Source organism: Elephantulus edwardii, unplaced genomic scaffold, assembly GCF_000299155.1.
Source record: "Elephantulus edwardii isolate Elephantulus edwardi_28Jun2011 unplaced genomic scaffold, EleEdw1.0 scaffold00266, whole genome shotgun sequence".
Taxonomy (NCBI): Eukaryota; Metazoa; Chordata; class Mammalia; order Macroscelidea; family Macroscelididae; genus Elephantulus; species Elephantulus edwardii.
In genome coordinates, this window is record NW_006400016.1 from 2,638,426 (window position 1) to 2,653,483 (window position 15,058).

The following is a 15,058-nucleotide window of genomic DNA, read 5'->3' on the forward strand; positions in this document are numbered from 1 at the left end:
TGTTGCTGTTGAGTACCATAGTTGTTAGAACCAACCCGTAGCTGACCCTCTGGTGGGTGTGGCCTTGAACCGCGTGCCTTTGGGATTGCAGCACAGCTTCTTGCCACTAGGCCACCAGAGCTCCCTCCAGTGTTTGTTGTTGTGTACCATGGAGTCAGAAATGACCTATAGCTGACCCTCCAGTGGGTTCTGAGAGGCAGTCACACAGGAGGAGATTGCCTGTTGTCCCACAGAGCACCTGGTAACTGTGAACCGAGTGCCTTCAGTATTGCAGCACAGTTACTTGCCACTAGGCCACCAGAGTTCCCTCTGTGGCTTCTGAGGGAGAAGGTTTTACTCAGAGGACCACAGAGAGCAGAGTGCTCCTGGCCAGAGTCCCACCCAGCACCCCAAGATGCCCCTTAGTTTGAGTAGCCAGCTGGATGTCACCTGGTTCCAGGCCTGACTCTGTCACCAGCTGACCAGAGCCTCAGTGTCCCCATTCTCCCATCACAGCTACTTCAATTGGACATAAACTCAAAAGGACAAGGACCTCCCTGTCTTGATTGGCCACTGTTTCCCTAGTGCTTCCAGCAGTTAAATAAAGGGGGGGACCTTTAAAAGCCCAAAAAGACAGAGGAGTAAGCCACCACGACCCACCAGAGGGATATGCAATGTTTTGTTATGGTCTTTGCATTGAGCAAAGCCCCTCTGGCTGTCCTTCCTGAGTAATGCCCTCTGCTGCACTCTGTGCCCATGATCTGCCCTGCAGAGCTCACCTACTGACCACAGATTGATTACAGCACCCCTCAGTGTCAGGCGGGAGTGGTTCCAAACCTGACTTTACATGGTGTGGAGAACCTGACTTTACATGGTGCCTGAAATACCTAAAAGGGGTGAGTGGAAATAAAATTGGCAAAGGTAGAAAGTGGGTAAAAGCATTCTAGGCAAAGCAGACAGCAAGTGCAAAGGCTTTGAGGCCTAGAGCATTTAGTCATGGGATGAACTTAGAGATGCAGGCAGAGCCCCGCCGTGCAGGGCTTGTAGGGTCTGCTGCCTGTAAGGAATGAGAAACCCTGCAGAGGCTGTACTGAATAATGTTAAGAATCAAATGGACAGAGTTCCATCTGCATAGAGATGGAGGTCACTCCATCTCTGTGCCTCAGTCTCCCTCCTTCCTCCACTAAGGTAATCACTGTCCTGCCTCATATGATCAGAGTTTCCATGCTCGTCTTTGTAGTTTGGCCACCTGTTGTCTATAGTATTGCTGGGTCCCTAGCCAACATCATCTGCCCTGCCTGCTCCTCCAATGCAGCACGGATGGAACCACACAGGGTGTGCTCCTGTGTCTGGCATCTTCCAGCTGGCACTGTATTTGTGATGTTCATCCATATATTGCAGCTGTAACGCATTCTGTTTATGGCTTTATGTTTTTCCACAGTATAAATTTGTCCCTTGGTTGGACTGATATTTAGAGATTTGTGTGCCCATGTCCCAAGGCATCTGGCATTTCTCTAGGCTGCAGTCTTAGGAGAGGAAGTACTACATTACCCATGGAGCCTGTTGGGTTTAATGAACCAAAATCCCCTGCTCTTGAGTGGGTTCTGAGTCATAGGGACCTTGAAGGGCAGAGTAGAACTGTAGGATTTCCAAGGCAGTAACTGAAGCAGAGTGCCACATCTTTCTCCCACAGGACATCTGGTTGGTTTGAACCACCAGCCTTCAGGTTGATATTTTAACTATTGCACCACCAGTGCTCCTCCATTGGGTTTATTGGATGCTCTTTCCCCATTGGTTGTACCGATCAACACACCAGGCAGCCACATGAAGTTTTGGCTGCTCCACATCTTCATCAGCCCTTGATCCTCTCAAACTTCTACTGAGTGTGAAATGTAAGGCTTTCTTGTATCTAAAGTAATTTTTCTAACTTTGATTTAAGTAAAGGCCTCAAGATGAAGATTAGCACAGATGGTATGTGGAAGATGGCAGAAACCCAAAGGTTTGGAAGTGTGTCAGTAACTGGTGTTTCTGTTTCAGCTGACTCCACGGGAACCCACTCCCTCTACACGACGTACCAGGACTACGAGATCATGTTCCACGTCTCCACACTTCTTCCTTACACACCCAACAATAGGCAGCAGGTCAGTAGGGCCTAGGATGGGGTGCCCAGCATGATCTCCCATTGCTGTTCATTGAACCCTGGGCACTTTCCTTACAGGGTTGTTGGTTGGCCCCAGCCTTGGCTTGCATGGTACCATCTTGTGTACCAACCAGAGGTCCCTCACTTATAAGGTTCCTTGTCACATGGTCACTTCACCTAAATTTAGAGACCAGATGAGACACGATGTCTGTCTGGTCCCAACTTCTCCTAGCCATTCTTCGGTCAACCCACCTGCCTCTAGCCACCACAGTGCCCTCAAGTGTCTCTTGAGAAAGATTGGAGGCATGTTAGGAATAAAAGCATCCATCAACATTATTTTGGATGGAAATGAAAAAAACTCAAACTGACACGAGCAAAAAAGTAAATACTTTGGGCATATTGATCAGGAGGATCCAGAGCCTAGAAAGGATATCATGCTTGGGAATGTAGAGAGTCAGTGAGGAAGAGGAAGACTCAGCAGAATGGACCAGCACAGCAGCTGCAGAGCGGGCTAACTCAGTGATTGAAGGTGACACAGGATTGGGCAGTATGGACACTTGTACATAGATAGGGTTGCTGTGAGTCAGAACTGCCCTGACAGCAGCTGACAACAACAGCAGCAGCAACATAAGCCGACAAAGCAGGTAGAGAGCTGGCTTTAGGTCTGACTGATTCCAGGAACACAGAGGATATTAGAGACCTGCTCCTTTTCCAGCTCTTTTCTTTGTGGTGGCATTGTTCAGAGTTCTGCCCAAATATTGATGAAGACACCCAGAACTCATATTCTGCCAGTTTAGCCACTCCAAGAGAAGGAGTGTCATCCCTTCTCTGTTGTTCCAGGAGCCATTTCTGGGCTGAATATTATTGAGTTATTTATATACCAGTTCCTAAGCCCCAGGGAGCTCTGGTGGCATAATGTTAAGGAGTTTCACTGTTATCTCAATTGAATCCACCAGCTGCTCCACAAGAGAAAGTTGGGCTGTCTGCTTTCATGCTTGTTACTACCACTGAAAACCCACTTATAGATCGGCTATGGGTCAATTCTGACTTGATGATACATAACAAGCCAGTCTCCAGGCCTGAGTATGCACAATCCCCCGAAGTGAGTAGCTGGTTTTGAAATCTTGATAGAGATCAGGGAAAGTGTTTTCCCAAAGGAGAACCAGAATATGGTTAGCTTGCTGAAACTGAGGAGAACCTGAAGCGCTTGCTGCAGGTCAAGGATTGCAGCCTTCAATATGGATTCAAGCTCAACATCAAGAAAATGAAAATTCTCACCTCTGGGCTGATTGGCAGCATCACAATGGATGATGAAGAGATTGAGATTGTTGACACTTCAGTTTGCTTGGCTCGACAATCAACACTCATGGTACCAGCAGCCAGGAAATTAAAAGATGAATTGCATTGGGAAAGTCTGCTGTCAGTCTAGAGACTAAGGTGCTCCTGATCCAGGCCATGGTATTTGCAGTCACTTGCTATGCATCCGAGAGCTGGACAGTGACGAGGGATGATAGAAGGAGAGTTGATGCCTTTGAGCTTTTGTGCTGGAGAAGAGTATTGAATATACCATGGACTTCTTAGGAGAACAAACAAGTTTGTCCTGGAGAGGGTGAAGCCAGGCTGCTCCTTAGGCACAAGGATTCTGAAGTCTGACATGCTTTGGACATGTTGCAAAGAGAGACCAGTCCTTGAAGAGCGACGTTAAGCTTGGGGGCGGTGGAGGTACAGCCTAGGAGAGGAAGACCCTCGAAATGGATTGATTCTGTCATTGGGGTAATGGGGGACAGGCGTGTCAGAGACAATGGGATTGGCAGGGGGTAGAGCAGGGTTTAGGGCTATTGTACATAGTGTTGCTATGAGTCGCATGTGACTTGACCGCACATAACAACAAGAGTTTATTGGGAGTGTGGTCTCTGAATTAGTCCTGAATTTGAGTTCTTTGCTCCTTCCTAGCTGTGTGACCTCAAGTGAGTAATTTCATGTCTCTGATCTTTGGGGTCCCCCCTCTGTCAGATGGGCAGAATGTGATAGTCCATTTCTCTCAAGGTCATTGAGAAGAGTCTGTGCTTCCGTTCCTGAAACAAAGCGGGGCCTGTATATAGTAGGTGCACAGATAGCAGCTCCTATCCCTGAGGGTTTGGAATTTTGATGGTAGAAAGCGTGGGATTTGGAGTTAAGCAAAAATTATTTTATTTTTTTCCCTCCATGACTTTGTGGCTGAGGGTAAGTCATTTAACCTCTCAAAGCCTGGTTTTCCCCATCTCTTAAACAGAATAAGATGAGTTAATTGTAGTGAGATTACAGTGGAATCGTGGCTGGAGGCTGGAAAAAAAGGATGAGTTGAGCCCAGGCTGTTGTGAACCAGGCTCCTTTCCCATTTCCCCAAGAGTACCCTAGCTGAATCCAGCCTTCCATCTCTATAGAACCCCTCAGCCTGTGCCACAGCCAGGATATCCAGGAAGCCACCTCCACACCCACCACCTGCCTCCTGTGAATCCCTTGGCTCCTGGCATGGTAGGACCAGGAATGGTGATGGAAAAGAAGATGCGTAAGAAAATGAAGAAAGCTCATAAAAAGTTGCCCAAACACCACAAACATGGAGAACATTCCACCTCCTCCCCTTTCAGCAGTAACTCTGACTAAATACAGGCCTGGCCTGCCCCTCAAATCTCCCCATCAAGCTTCACTTGCCACGTTATACTGAGGAAAATTAGCCCTTGTACCTCCTGCCTGAACCCCATACTGCTGCTTAGCCCTAACTAGGTAGGGCAAATGGGATGAGGTTTGTCAGGAGCTGCCAGAGTCCTTGGACAGAATTTTCAGCTAATGATTTAGTAAGCATATTGGGGGTTTTAAGATAGTAAGGCCTTTTGAACTAAATTCTGAAGACAAATTTAAGATTTCTAAAATGTGATTTTTTTTTTAAAAAAAAAGGTATTTTGTAATAATGAATGAAATGTAGTGGAAATGAAATTTTTTTAAAGAAATAATTTATCGCTATAAAATAGCTAGCTAGTACAAAAATAATTTATCGCTATAAAATAGCTAGTACAAAAATAATTTATTGCTATAAAATAGCTAGTACAGGTCTGCCCCCAGTAAATAGGCAGATCTGGAATTTTCATTTAATTCTATTGAATGTACAGCTAAAGAAGTAGCAATTCTGTAGTTGGAGTTGTGCTGATGAATCTCTTCCGGTTTGATATGTGCCCACCTCATCCATCCCATGCTACCCATGAGCTCTGTATAATAGTTATGTGAAGGCTAAGTGTGTGTAAATAAGAACATTACCATTTCAGCTTTGTCTGCACTATGATTACATCACCTGTAAAAATAATGGCTTCTTCGGAGACTGGCAAGGAAGGAGGAGGAAGAGCAGTGTAGAGAGGAGGGCGGGCAGAGCCCCTTACCCTGAGGCTATCTATAGCTGCCCCCAAGACACAGGGCACCTGGGAAGGGGAAGTGGTGTGGAACTGGTCCTGCTGCCAATCTCTAGTCTCCCTGCTGCTGCCCACAGTCCTGGCTTTTAGCAAACTAAGACCACCAGTCCATGCCGTCCTTAAGTATTTCCTGAGTACTGGCTATGTCAAGTACTGAGTCACTGACGACAGTAGTAGACAGAGAAGAAAACAGACAAATCCCTTTTGTCTGTTCTCATGGAGCTCACCTTTGATAGAGACAAACAAGGAACAAAAGAAAGAGAAAACGCCATCATGTGCTTAAATGCGTTGATATTTGTTCAGTTCATGAGTAAAAGGACAGTGTCTCCCACCAATGGGCCTGCCTGTTGATGTGAGAATGGGCTCTGCAGTGAACACACAGTGTCCTCCTCTCTGTCCTTCGTTCTTCCAAGTCACCCTCTGACATCTTACTCTTTCTCCCCTTGTCACCCTCACCAGCTTCTAAGGAAGAGGCACATAGGCAACGACATTGTGACGATCATCTTCCAGGAACCTGGAGCACTTCCCTTCACCCCCAAAAATATACGCTCCCACTTTCAGCACGTCTTTATCATTGTCCGAGTCCACAACCCCTGCACTGACAACGTCTGCTACAGGTACGCTTCCCTGCCCCATGCGCGTGCACACAGAGCCCCTAAAAGCATCCTGAGAAGTGCTGAGAACAGACCCTCACAGCCTAGGCATGTCCTGTTTGGCCTGGTGTCCTAAAAGAGCAGTTCTCAGCCAGAGAGAGACACATCTCCTTAACCTTGAAAAGAAAACTATCCAGACCTTGTGTTTGCCTGAAACATTTTGGTTGCAGATGATGGGAAAACCACCTCAGTCTGTCTTAAGACAAAGAGGGTGTTGTCTCTTATTGACTCACATAAAGGGCAAGTCCAGGCATAAATGGATCTCAGCATTCTCATTTGTTGCTTCATTTTCTGGAGCTCTGAACCTTGAGCTGCCACCAGAGCTATGAGGGCTTTTCTTTCCCAATAGCTGCCATCCTCCTGACAAACCATCCCAAATGCTATGAGCAAAGAGAGCTTTTCTTTCCCAAGAGCTGCATCAAAAACTCCAGAATTGAAGCTCATTGACCTGAATGGAGTCATGAGCCTGTTCTAGAGCCAGGCCTAATACAACAGGCCTGAGAGTCTGGGAGGCATAGAAATTTCCCGGAGGAAGACCAGAAGACAGGACTAGATACAGGGCAGGCAAAACTCCCTAGTGGCCTCCTCTCAGGTGGTAAAGTTGAGTGATTGTAGTTCAGAGATTGACAAGTAACAGTCCTCGTACCCATCTGTATCCTACCTGGAGCATTGTTCTCACTGCAGAGGAGATCTCATAGACTAGACAGAAAGTTCCCTGGGTGTGAGATGGGAACATCCAAGCTCTCTTGGAGGTGATGGTGGCAATTACAGAAGTGGCCCTGGTTACAGTAGTAGAGGGGGTTACAGTGGTGGTGGAGCAGGATATGGAAAGCAAGGTGGTGGGTAAGGTGGCCATGGTGGAGGATACAATGAATGAAGGAGGAAACTTTGACGGTGGTAACTCTGGTGGTGGTGGTGGGAACTATAATGATTTTGGAAATTATAGTGAACATCAGCAGTCAAATTATGGACCCATGAAAGGGGCAGTTTTGGTGGGAGAATCTCAGGTTGTCGTAGTGGTTATGGATCTGGTGGTAGAAGTGGTGGATACTGTAGCAGAAGGTTCTAAAAATTCAGCAGCAAAGGCCTCCAGGTCTTAGCAGGAAAGAGCGAGCAGTTGTCAGGAAAGCTGGAGCTTCCTTAGAGCTAGCCGTCAAAAATGCATCAGAGGAGCTGTGAGCACCTGCCCTAGAAGGAGCGATGATGATCCATAGTCAGAAAAGTTACTGCAGCTTAAACAGGAAACCCTTCTGTTCAGGACTGGCATAGCCACGTTAAAAAAGTATAGACAGTACACAGCAAAGAGTGCAGCGGTTGATTCATGAAGTGTCAGTTAGATACACATTCCTTAGGCTTTTTATCTGTTGTAGGTTTTGTCTTTTCATCACATCAGGTATATCACCCTGTAAATAGTGCTAGTGGTATCAGGAGTACAAAATTAAAGAATTTTTAACTTTTTTTAAAATGAGTTTACACGTCCTGATATTTTATGCACATGAAATAACGTGTAAGCAGTCCCCACTCTCCTTTCTAACACACCTGGTAGCGCGTGATCTAGGCCTTCCATGGCAATACAGAAATTCCTCCTGCGTTTTTGTTATTGTTGTTGATAGTTGCTGTCCAGTCAACTACAACTTCTTGCCACCCTGTTACCCTTCACCCTCTCCCCATGGTCTCTGATGGCTCCAGCCTGTTGTTACAGGCACTGGCAATCCATGTTGTTGAGGGTCTTCCTCTCTTTGTCAGACCCTCCACTTTTCCCAGCATGAGGTCTTTTTAGTAAGAAGTAGCCCTTCCTGACCACATACCCAAAGTATGTGAAACCTAGTACAGCTGTGTAGTGTTTGCGTATATGGACATAATGTGCATTCACATGGTTGCAACATATGTAAGTCCCCACATATGTACACCATCCCCTGTGGATGGGGAGTTGGCTGGTTTCCCATCACCTACAGTTTGTGCTGCCAAGAATAACCTGTAGATACTCCCATTGCATGCACATCCAAGAATCATCCAAGAATTCTTTCCATTTAGAGAATTTCCTCCAAGTGAAAATGCTGGATCAAAGGGTACATGTGTGTGTGCACGGGGAGTCTTAGTGGGAGTGCCCAGGTCCATCAGTTTCTTCACTTAGGCAGGAGACCACCTGTTTCCCCAGCTGCATGTGAAGGGTCTGGAGGGGCTTCCACTGTCCACATCACGCTGAGTGTGTCCTCCAAGGGCCTCCATGCTATAGTAACTGTGCCTGGGCAGGAGGCCCCTTCTACCCCTGCCCGGTTTTCCCCAGAACATTTATTAGAGACCAGCTGCAAGAGGTGCCAGGGACCTGAGGTCATTCAGTCACCACAAGGGTTTAAAGAACAGCTGAAAGGTAACCCTGGGGGGGAGAGCAGAGGGACATGTAATACATGTGCACCCCAGGAAAGGAGACAGCCTGCTTTTAGGGTGCTTGAGGAAGGTTTGACTGGAGTTCAGTCCCATCTACCTTGCTCTGGGCTCTTTCTTTGACCTGGATTATTACCATAACCTTGTGATGGGTATAGTCCCACCACCACCACTGTCCTTCCTTCCCTCTCAGCCTTCCCTGCTGGCCTCCACTTAGCATCCATCCAGGGCAAACTTTCTGCAATGCCTTTCTTGTTTGTCACAATTGAATTTAAAGTCTTTTTATTATGTGAAATTGTGAAACGTCTGAAAAGTACAGAAAATAATATGACAGACGCTGGGTACCTACCACCCAGATCTAGCAGATGTTAACATTTTGCCATATTTGCTTCTGTTCTCTTTCTCTTTTAATTTATTTATTTAAAAAAAAGAAAGAAAATGTTAAGAGATCCCAGAGCTCCCCAGCTCCACGACTCCTGCCTGACTCCTGCCCTCCTCCTTACCCCAGGCGCCTGCTCTGGTCAAACCTTACCCCACCCTCTCAATCCTCCTGGAAGCCCTGCCCCATCACTCCTGGCCCTACTGACCTTGCCTCACCTCTGGACCGCCAACCCCTTACTCCCTGGAGACCCTTATTCTTTTTTTTTTTCCTTCTTTTTTTGGAGACCCTTATTCTAATGTAACTTCCTAATTGCCCTTCAAGACTGAGCTCAGTCATGACAAGGAGGGCAGCTCCTGATCATACCCATCTTATTATTTCTGTTATGGCCACACTACTTGACATGTACCCCTTGCTGTCAAGTCAGTTCCAACTCAGAGTGACATTCCAGGACGGAGAACTGCCCCATAAGGTTCCCAAGCTGTTGATCTTTCTAGAAGCAGACTGCCACATCTTTCTCCCACAGAGATGGTAAGATTCAAACCGCCAGCCTTTCAGTTAGCAGCCAAGTTCCTAACCCCTGTGCTACCAGGGCTTCTTCACTTGGCCCATAAACAAGCAAACCAAAAACCACCCCATCCACTGCCTTGAGTCGTTTCCAGCTAACAGCACCCCTCCACTGGGTTCCTGAGGCCATGAAGCCCTTATCAGGGAGAAATTGCCTGTCCCGTTCCGTTTTTTAGCTGGTTAGATGTAAATGGCACCCCAGCATCCCTGCAGCCAGTGGCCCCTACTGACATTACAGCTCCGGTCTCTCCTGCTAGCAAAGCAAGGACCAGCTGCTCTGCCTATCCAAAAAACTCCGACAGTTGGCAGTTTCGTGATTCTTAAATTCATCAATAGGGACTGTGGGAAAAGCAAAATCTGTCACTACAGGCAGCCAAATGCTGAATAAAGAAGTCACAAAGCTATTCCATTTTGGGGAAAGTGCAATCTAAATGCCTGGTAACTAAAGACAGGAGCTGGAGAGGTGAGGGGACACGGTCACCCCATGTCTCCCTACCCACTGCTCATGGTAGAAACGCTTTCTTTTGGTCTCTTCTGTTTTCAGAGGTTCTGTGAGTTGAGTGCTTGTGCTGGAGCTTAAGTGAAGCCCAAGGCGGGGTAGGCTCGCTGAACAGTCCACAGAAATGGGGCAGGATGAGCCTGGCCTGATGTTCCTGGAGCCCCCTCTTCCGTTTTCTGCCTGTCCTCTGGCCCCCTCTGGTCCATTCTTCCTGAAATATTTGCAGATTGTCCATGCAATGGCATCAGATACTGAGCAAGAAGCTCCCCAAGATATTGATGGGGGAGTTGATAAACAGGCTGTTAACAAAGGTGTTAGGGTAGGTGACCCACTGCTTTGGAGTCAATCCAACTCATAACGACCCCATAGGACAGAATAAAACTGTTCCATGGGGTTTCCAAGGCTAGAAATCTAAAACGTTCAATCTCCCACAGAGTGGCTGTTGGGGTCAAACAGCTGACCTTTCTGTTACCAGCCAGCTACTTTATCCACTGGCTCACCAGGACTCCTCATAGGTAGCCAGTAGTTTATTAGTTAACAGAGACTTCCATGCTTAGAAAGGACAACTCATATTCTGGTCATGTCTTTTCTGTCTAAAGAGAATAAGATACTTTTCTTTCTACCATCTAAATGATTTCTCCCTCCCCAGCATGGCTGTGACCCGATCCAAAGATGCACCTCCCTTTGGCCCCCCTATCCCCAGCGGAACCACGTTCCGCAAATCCGACATCTTCAGAGACTTCTTGCTGGCCAAGGTGATTAACGCTGAGAATGCTGCACACAAATCCGACAAGTTTCACACCATGGCCACCAGGACCCGCCAGGAGTACCTCAAGGACCTGGCAGAAAACTGCGTCTCCAACACACCCATCGACTCCTCTGGCAAGTTCAACCTCATCTCCCTGACATCTAAGAAGAAAGAGAAAACAAAAGCACGAGTGGGTGCTGAGCAGCACAGCGCAGGGGCCATCGCCTGGAGGGTGGCAGCCCAGGACTACGCCCAGGGCGTGGAGATCGACTGCATTCTGGGAATTTCTAATGAATTTGTGGTGCTCCTGGACCTGCGCACCAAAGAGGTGGTGTTCAACTGCTACTGCGGAGATGTCATTGGCTGGACCCCAGACTCCACAACACTCAAAATCTTCTATGGGCGAGGGGACCACATCTTCCTACAGGCTACGGAGGGCTCTGTGGAGGACATAAGGGAAATTGTCCAGAGACTGAAGGTAAGGGAGTGAACGCAGCAATGGTGTCATGGTTCATTTGGAACCACTGAAGTACCTCTGCTAGCCTGGTCAGTCGGGCCCCCAGATAATCAGAAATAACATTTAAATCCTTGGAGTTTGATGGGTGTCTGGTAGCCTGGGTTCGTTCTGGAGGAGGTTTGTTCTTTGATCTGTGGATCTGAGGCTCTCCATATGTTCACTTCAGCAGGATAAAAGATCTATCAACTATAGGGAGCTCTGGTGACCTAGTGGTAAGAAGCTGTGCTGCAGTCCCAAAGGCACATGGTTTGAATCCACCAGCTGCTCTGTGAGAGAAGGTTGAGCAGTCTCCTGTGTTAATTACTGCCTCTAAAACCCCACTAGAAGGTCAGCTGTGAGTCATTTCTGTCATGGGTTTGACTCATTATTTATATACCCTTGGGGTTTGGTATGTATCTTGTAGCCTGAGTTCTTTCTGGGAATGGTTTGGTCCAGGGATCTGAAGCTCTCCATGTAGTCACTTTAGAAGGATACAAGACATACCTATCTGTAGAATGTCTAAGTTTAAATTGGTGTGGAAAATGCCAAGGTTTTTGTGACGTGCCTTCCTGGGCTGAGCAGTGGCTGGCCTTGGTGGGCCTGCTCCTTCAAGGCAGATACTGAACAAGGGATAATAGCTGCAAACAGGTTGAGATTGAGACCCTGTTTGAGACAAGGAGGTCTCAAACGCACAGGCTGGGTACAACCCTGAGATGTTTTTAAAGATGTGGTGTTTTGTTTTTCATTAAATGGCACAGCTTATCTTTCAGAGAATTTCATGTAAATCTAGCTTGCTTAGAAAACTGGGGGATTTAGTGATGTGGAACCCATATTTGCAGATAGCAGCAGGTGTTAAAGCAGGGTTAACAGTGCACCCTTAGATGGGACGTACCAGTGGGGAAATGCAACCATGTTATATAGTAGGGGCCTCACCTGCAGGACCCAGCCTGAAACTGGATTGGCTGCAGTGTTTGGTCTCCTAAGATAACTCCTATGCCATGTGTCTTTTCTGAAACCTTCTCAGGTTCAGGAGTGGTAGTCTTCTCTAACTGGAGCATCTTTGCTTCTTTATAAAAGCAAACGAGAAAGAGACGCACAGAAAACATAAAGTACACAATCCCGTTTCTGAAATGCCCAGAGGGAACAGAGACAGAAGCAGAGAGATCACCAGGGGTTGGGGGAGAACCAACAGGGGACTGACAAGTGGGCCTGATTTCCTTTTAAAGTGAGGAAAAATGTTCTGGAATTAGTGGTGATTGTTATACAACGTGATGACAGTGCTAAATGCCACAAGAGTTTGTACTTTCAAAAGGTAAGAATTAGGTTCTTTGAATTCTATCCCAATTTAAAGGGAGGGAATGGATTCTATCGCATTAAAAGGGAGGACAAAAGGGTCCTGGAATTTAAGAATCCTAAGGGACAGAGCTTTGAGAGTCTCTCTCTTTCTGTTTCCTATCCAGACTAAGCTAAAGCAGCTGCAGTAGGTAGTTACCAGCTAAGTTGAGCTGATAAAATAGACTGAAAAATGCAATAGCTAGAATGAGCTAGGAGTGGATTATTACTATTATTCTAGAGGCGCAAGATAGCATAAATTATTAAGCTCTTAACTACTAATTGGAAGTTGATATAATTTTTAACCCACCTGGATGCCTTAGATGAAAAGGCCTGGTGACCTGTTGCCAAAGTGTCATGGCCTTGAGAAAGCCCTGTGGAACAGTTCTTTAGTGCACCCGTGGGCTTGCTGTGAAGACAGCAGATTTGGATTTTCATTAGCACTCGCTGGGTCCAGGCTGCCAGGGACAGCTCAGGAACTCTAAGGCCGTCCACCTTACTGCTCCACCTTTCCCTTATGTACTTATCTGCACAATCCAAGGTGAGTTACTCTCGGATCTACTTCCCTGCCTACAGGAAGGGAAAGGTGTGAGTGTGGAGCAGTTTCCTCTTTTAAGAACATGGGGTAAGTTTCGTCACCTTCACTCACATCCTGTAAGTCATCACCTGGTCACACAGGGGTAAGGGAGTATGGGAAGCAGGATCCCTAACTCTGTGATGATGTACCCATCCAAAGCATTTGGGGATGAGAACCTCTTTACTAAAAAGGAGAGAATGGATATTGTGAGATGGGAATGTGTATAAATGTGAGAATATGTAGTCTGATGTGTGATACAAATCTTGGTGTAACTTGCTTAGTATCTACAACTTGTTACTTTAACCTTTTTATCTCTAAGAAAGAAAGGGAGTTCACCGCATGCTGTGGGATTGGGTATTTCTCGTGGGTTCTTTTATCAATGGTAATGCATCATAGTGAGGAAAAGACACACATTCTACTAATGCAGTGGTCAGTAATTGGCTGCATGGTCAGATCAGCTCTCTTTTGGAGGAGATTGGGAAAGTGTTAGTGTCTCAGAAAATGATGTCCTAAAGTCAAAGAATATGGCCTCAACCTTCAAGCTAAGGAAAAATGCTGGTGTTGCTGGTGTGTTGTCTGCTTTGTTTTAAGTCACTCAGGAAACTTAAGATAACAGACATTTATTCCTTGCCCATTCTGGGTTCAGCTAGGGAGTCTAATTCATATTATGCTAACTCTGGGACCCCAGCTGGCCCCTCTCTGGAATCTTACTGGTCACTGTGGCAGAGGGAAGGGGCTGCCAAGGGTCTCAACACTGGTGATTACATACCCAGCCCAGATGCCATAGCAATTCTGCTCACAACTTGTTGCCCTGCACCAGTCCCATGGCCCCAGCTTACAGCAAGGGGTCCGAGAAGTACAGTCCCACCACAGATTGGGGAAGAGAGCGAACATTAGAGAACATGACTCATGAATCATGTTGTCTTCGTGAGGTGGTAAGCCCCATAGTGATGAGCCCTTGTTTACTCTTTGGAAATCAGAAACATGGTCTGGGGAAAGGTGGAGATTGACTACCCACTAAGCAGGCATCACCTGGAAGGATGAATGGCAAGACCTGTGGGCTTCACTGGGGAAAGCTGACCCAGGTGGCTCCTGAGACTAGGTCTTGCCTCTTGCCTGCAGGTGGTGACCAACGGCTGGGAGACCGTGGACATGACACTGCGGCGGAATGGACTCGGACAGCTGGGCTTCCATGTGAAGTACGACGGGACAGTGGCTGAAGTGGAGGACTATGGCTTTGCCTGGCAGGCTGGCCTCCGGCAAGGCAGCCGGCTGGTGGAGATCTGCAAGGTAGCTGTGGTCACCCTGACGCATGACCAGATGATTGACCTGCTGCGTACCTCTGTCACCGTGAAGGTGGTCATCATCCCACCCTTTGAAGATGGCACACCCCGCAGGTAAGAGCCCCTCTCTGCAAAGCTGGAGCCGAGTGGGGGAATGGCAGGTCCCAGACTGTTGGCCTGAGGCCTCACTGACACTGTTGCTTGAGGCCAGAATAGTGGTGATAGAGAAATCCTTTCTCATCGAGTTGGTGGGGGTGAACATCTATTGAGCACCTACTGTGTCTTAACTGGTTTAAGCTCTTGTGCTTGCATTATCTCAGCAGCCTCCTGAGATACAGCTTGAATCTTTTAGATGAAGCTCCTAGGACCCACTCATTTTGCCTGTTAGCTCAGCATGGATTTTTTTTCCCCCTTTTAATATTTTGGTCATGAAATTTGCTAGACTATGTTTTGCCCAAGTGTTGGCCTGATCACACTTATGGATGTATTTTTATTTGCATGAAGGTTTATAAATCATACTGCTTTTTCATGCAACCATTTATAAACTGTTTTATGACATTAATTGGCATTGATTAATTAA

General features: G+C 46.9%; 1 protein-coding gene across 1 annotated transcript in view; it reads left to right on the top strand.

Annotated features, from left to right (window-relative positions):
- Window positions 1-15,058, top strand: part of SIPA1L3 (signal-induced proliferation-associated 1 like 3) — a 108,296-nt gene that overhangs the window by 25,646 nt on the left and 67,592 nt on the right. The window contains exons 5-8 of the mRNA XM_006899689.1: window positions 2,017-2,120; window positions 6,019-6,176; window positions 10,692-11,268; window positions 14,318-14,592. Coding sequence (XP_006899751.1) covers window positions 2,017-2,120; window positions 6,019-6,176; window positions 10,692-11,268; window positions 14,318-14,592 — 1,114 coding nt within the window. The remainder of the gene's footprint in view (window positions 1-2,016; window positions 2,121-6,018; window positions 6,177-10,691; window positions 11,269-14,317; window positions 14,593-15,058) is intronic.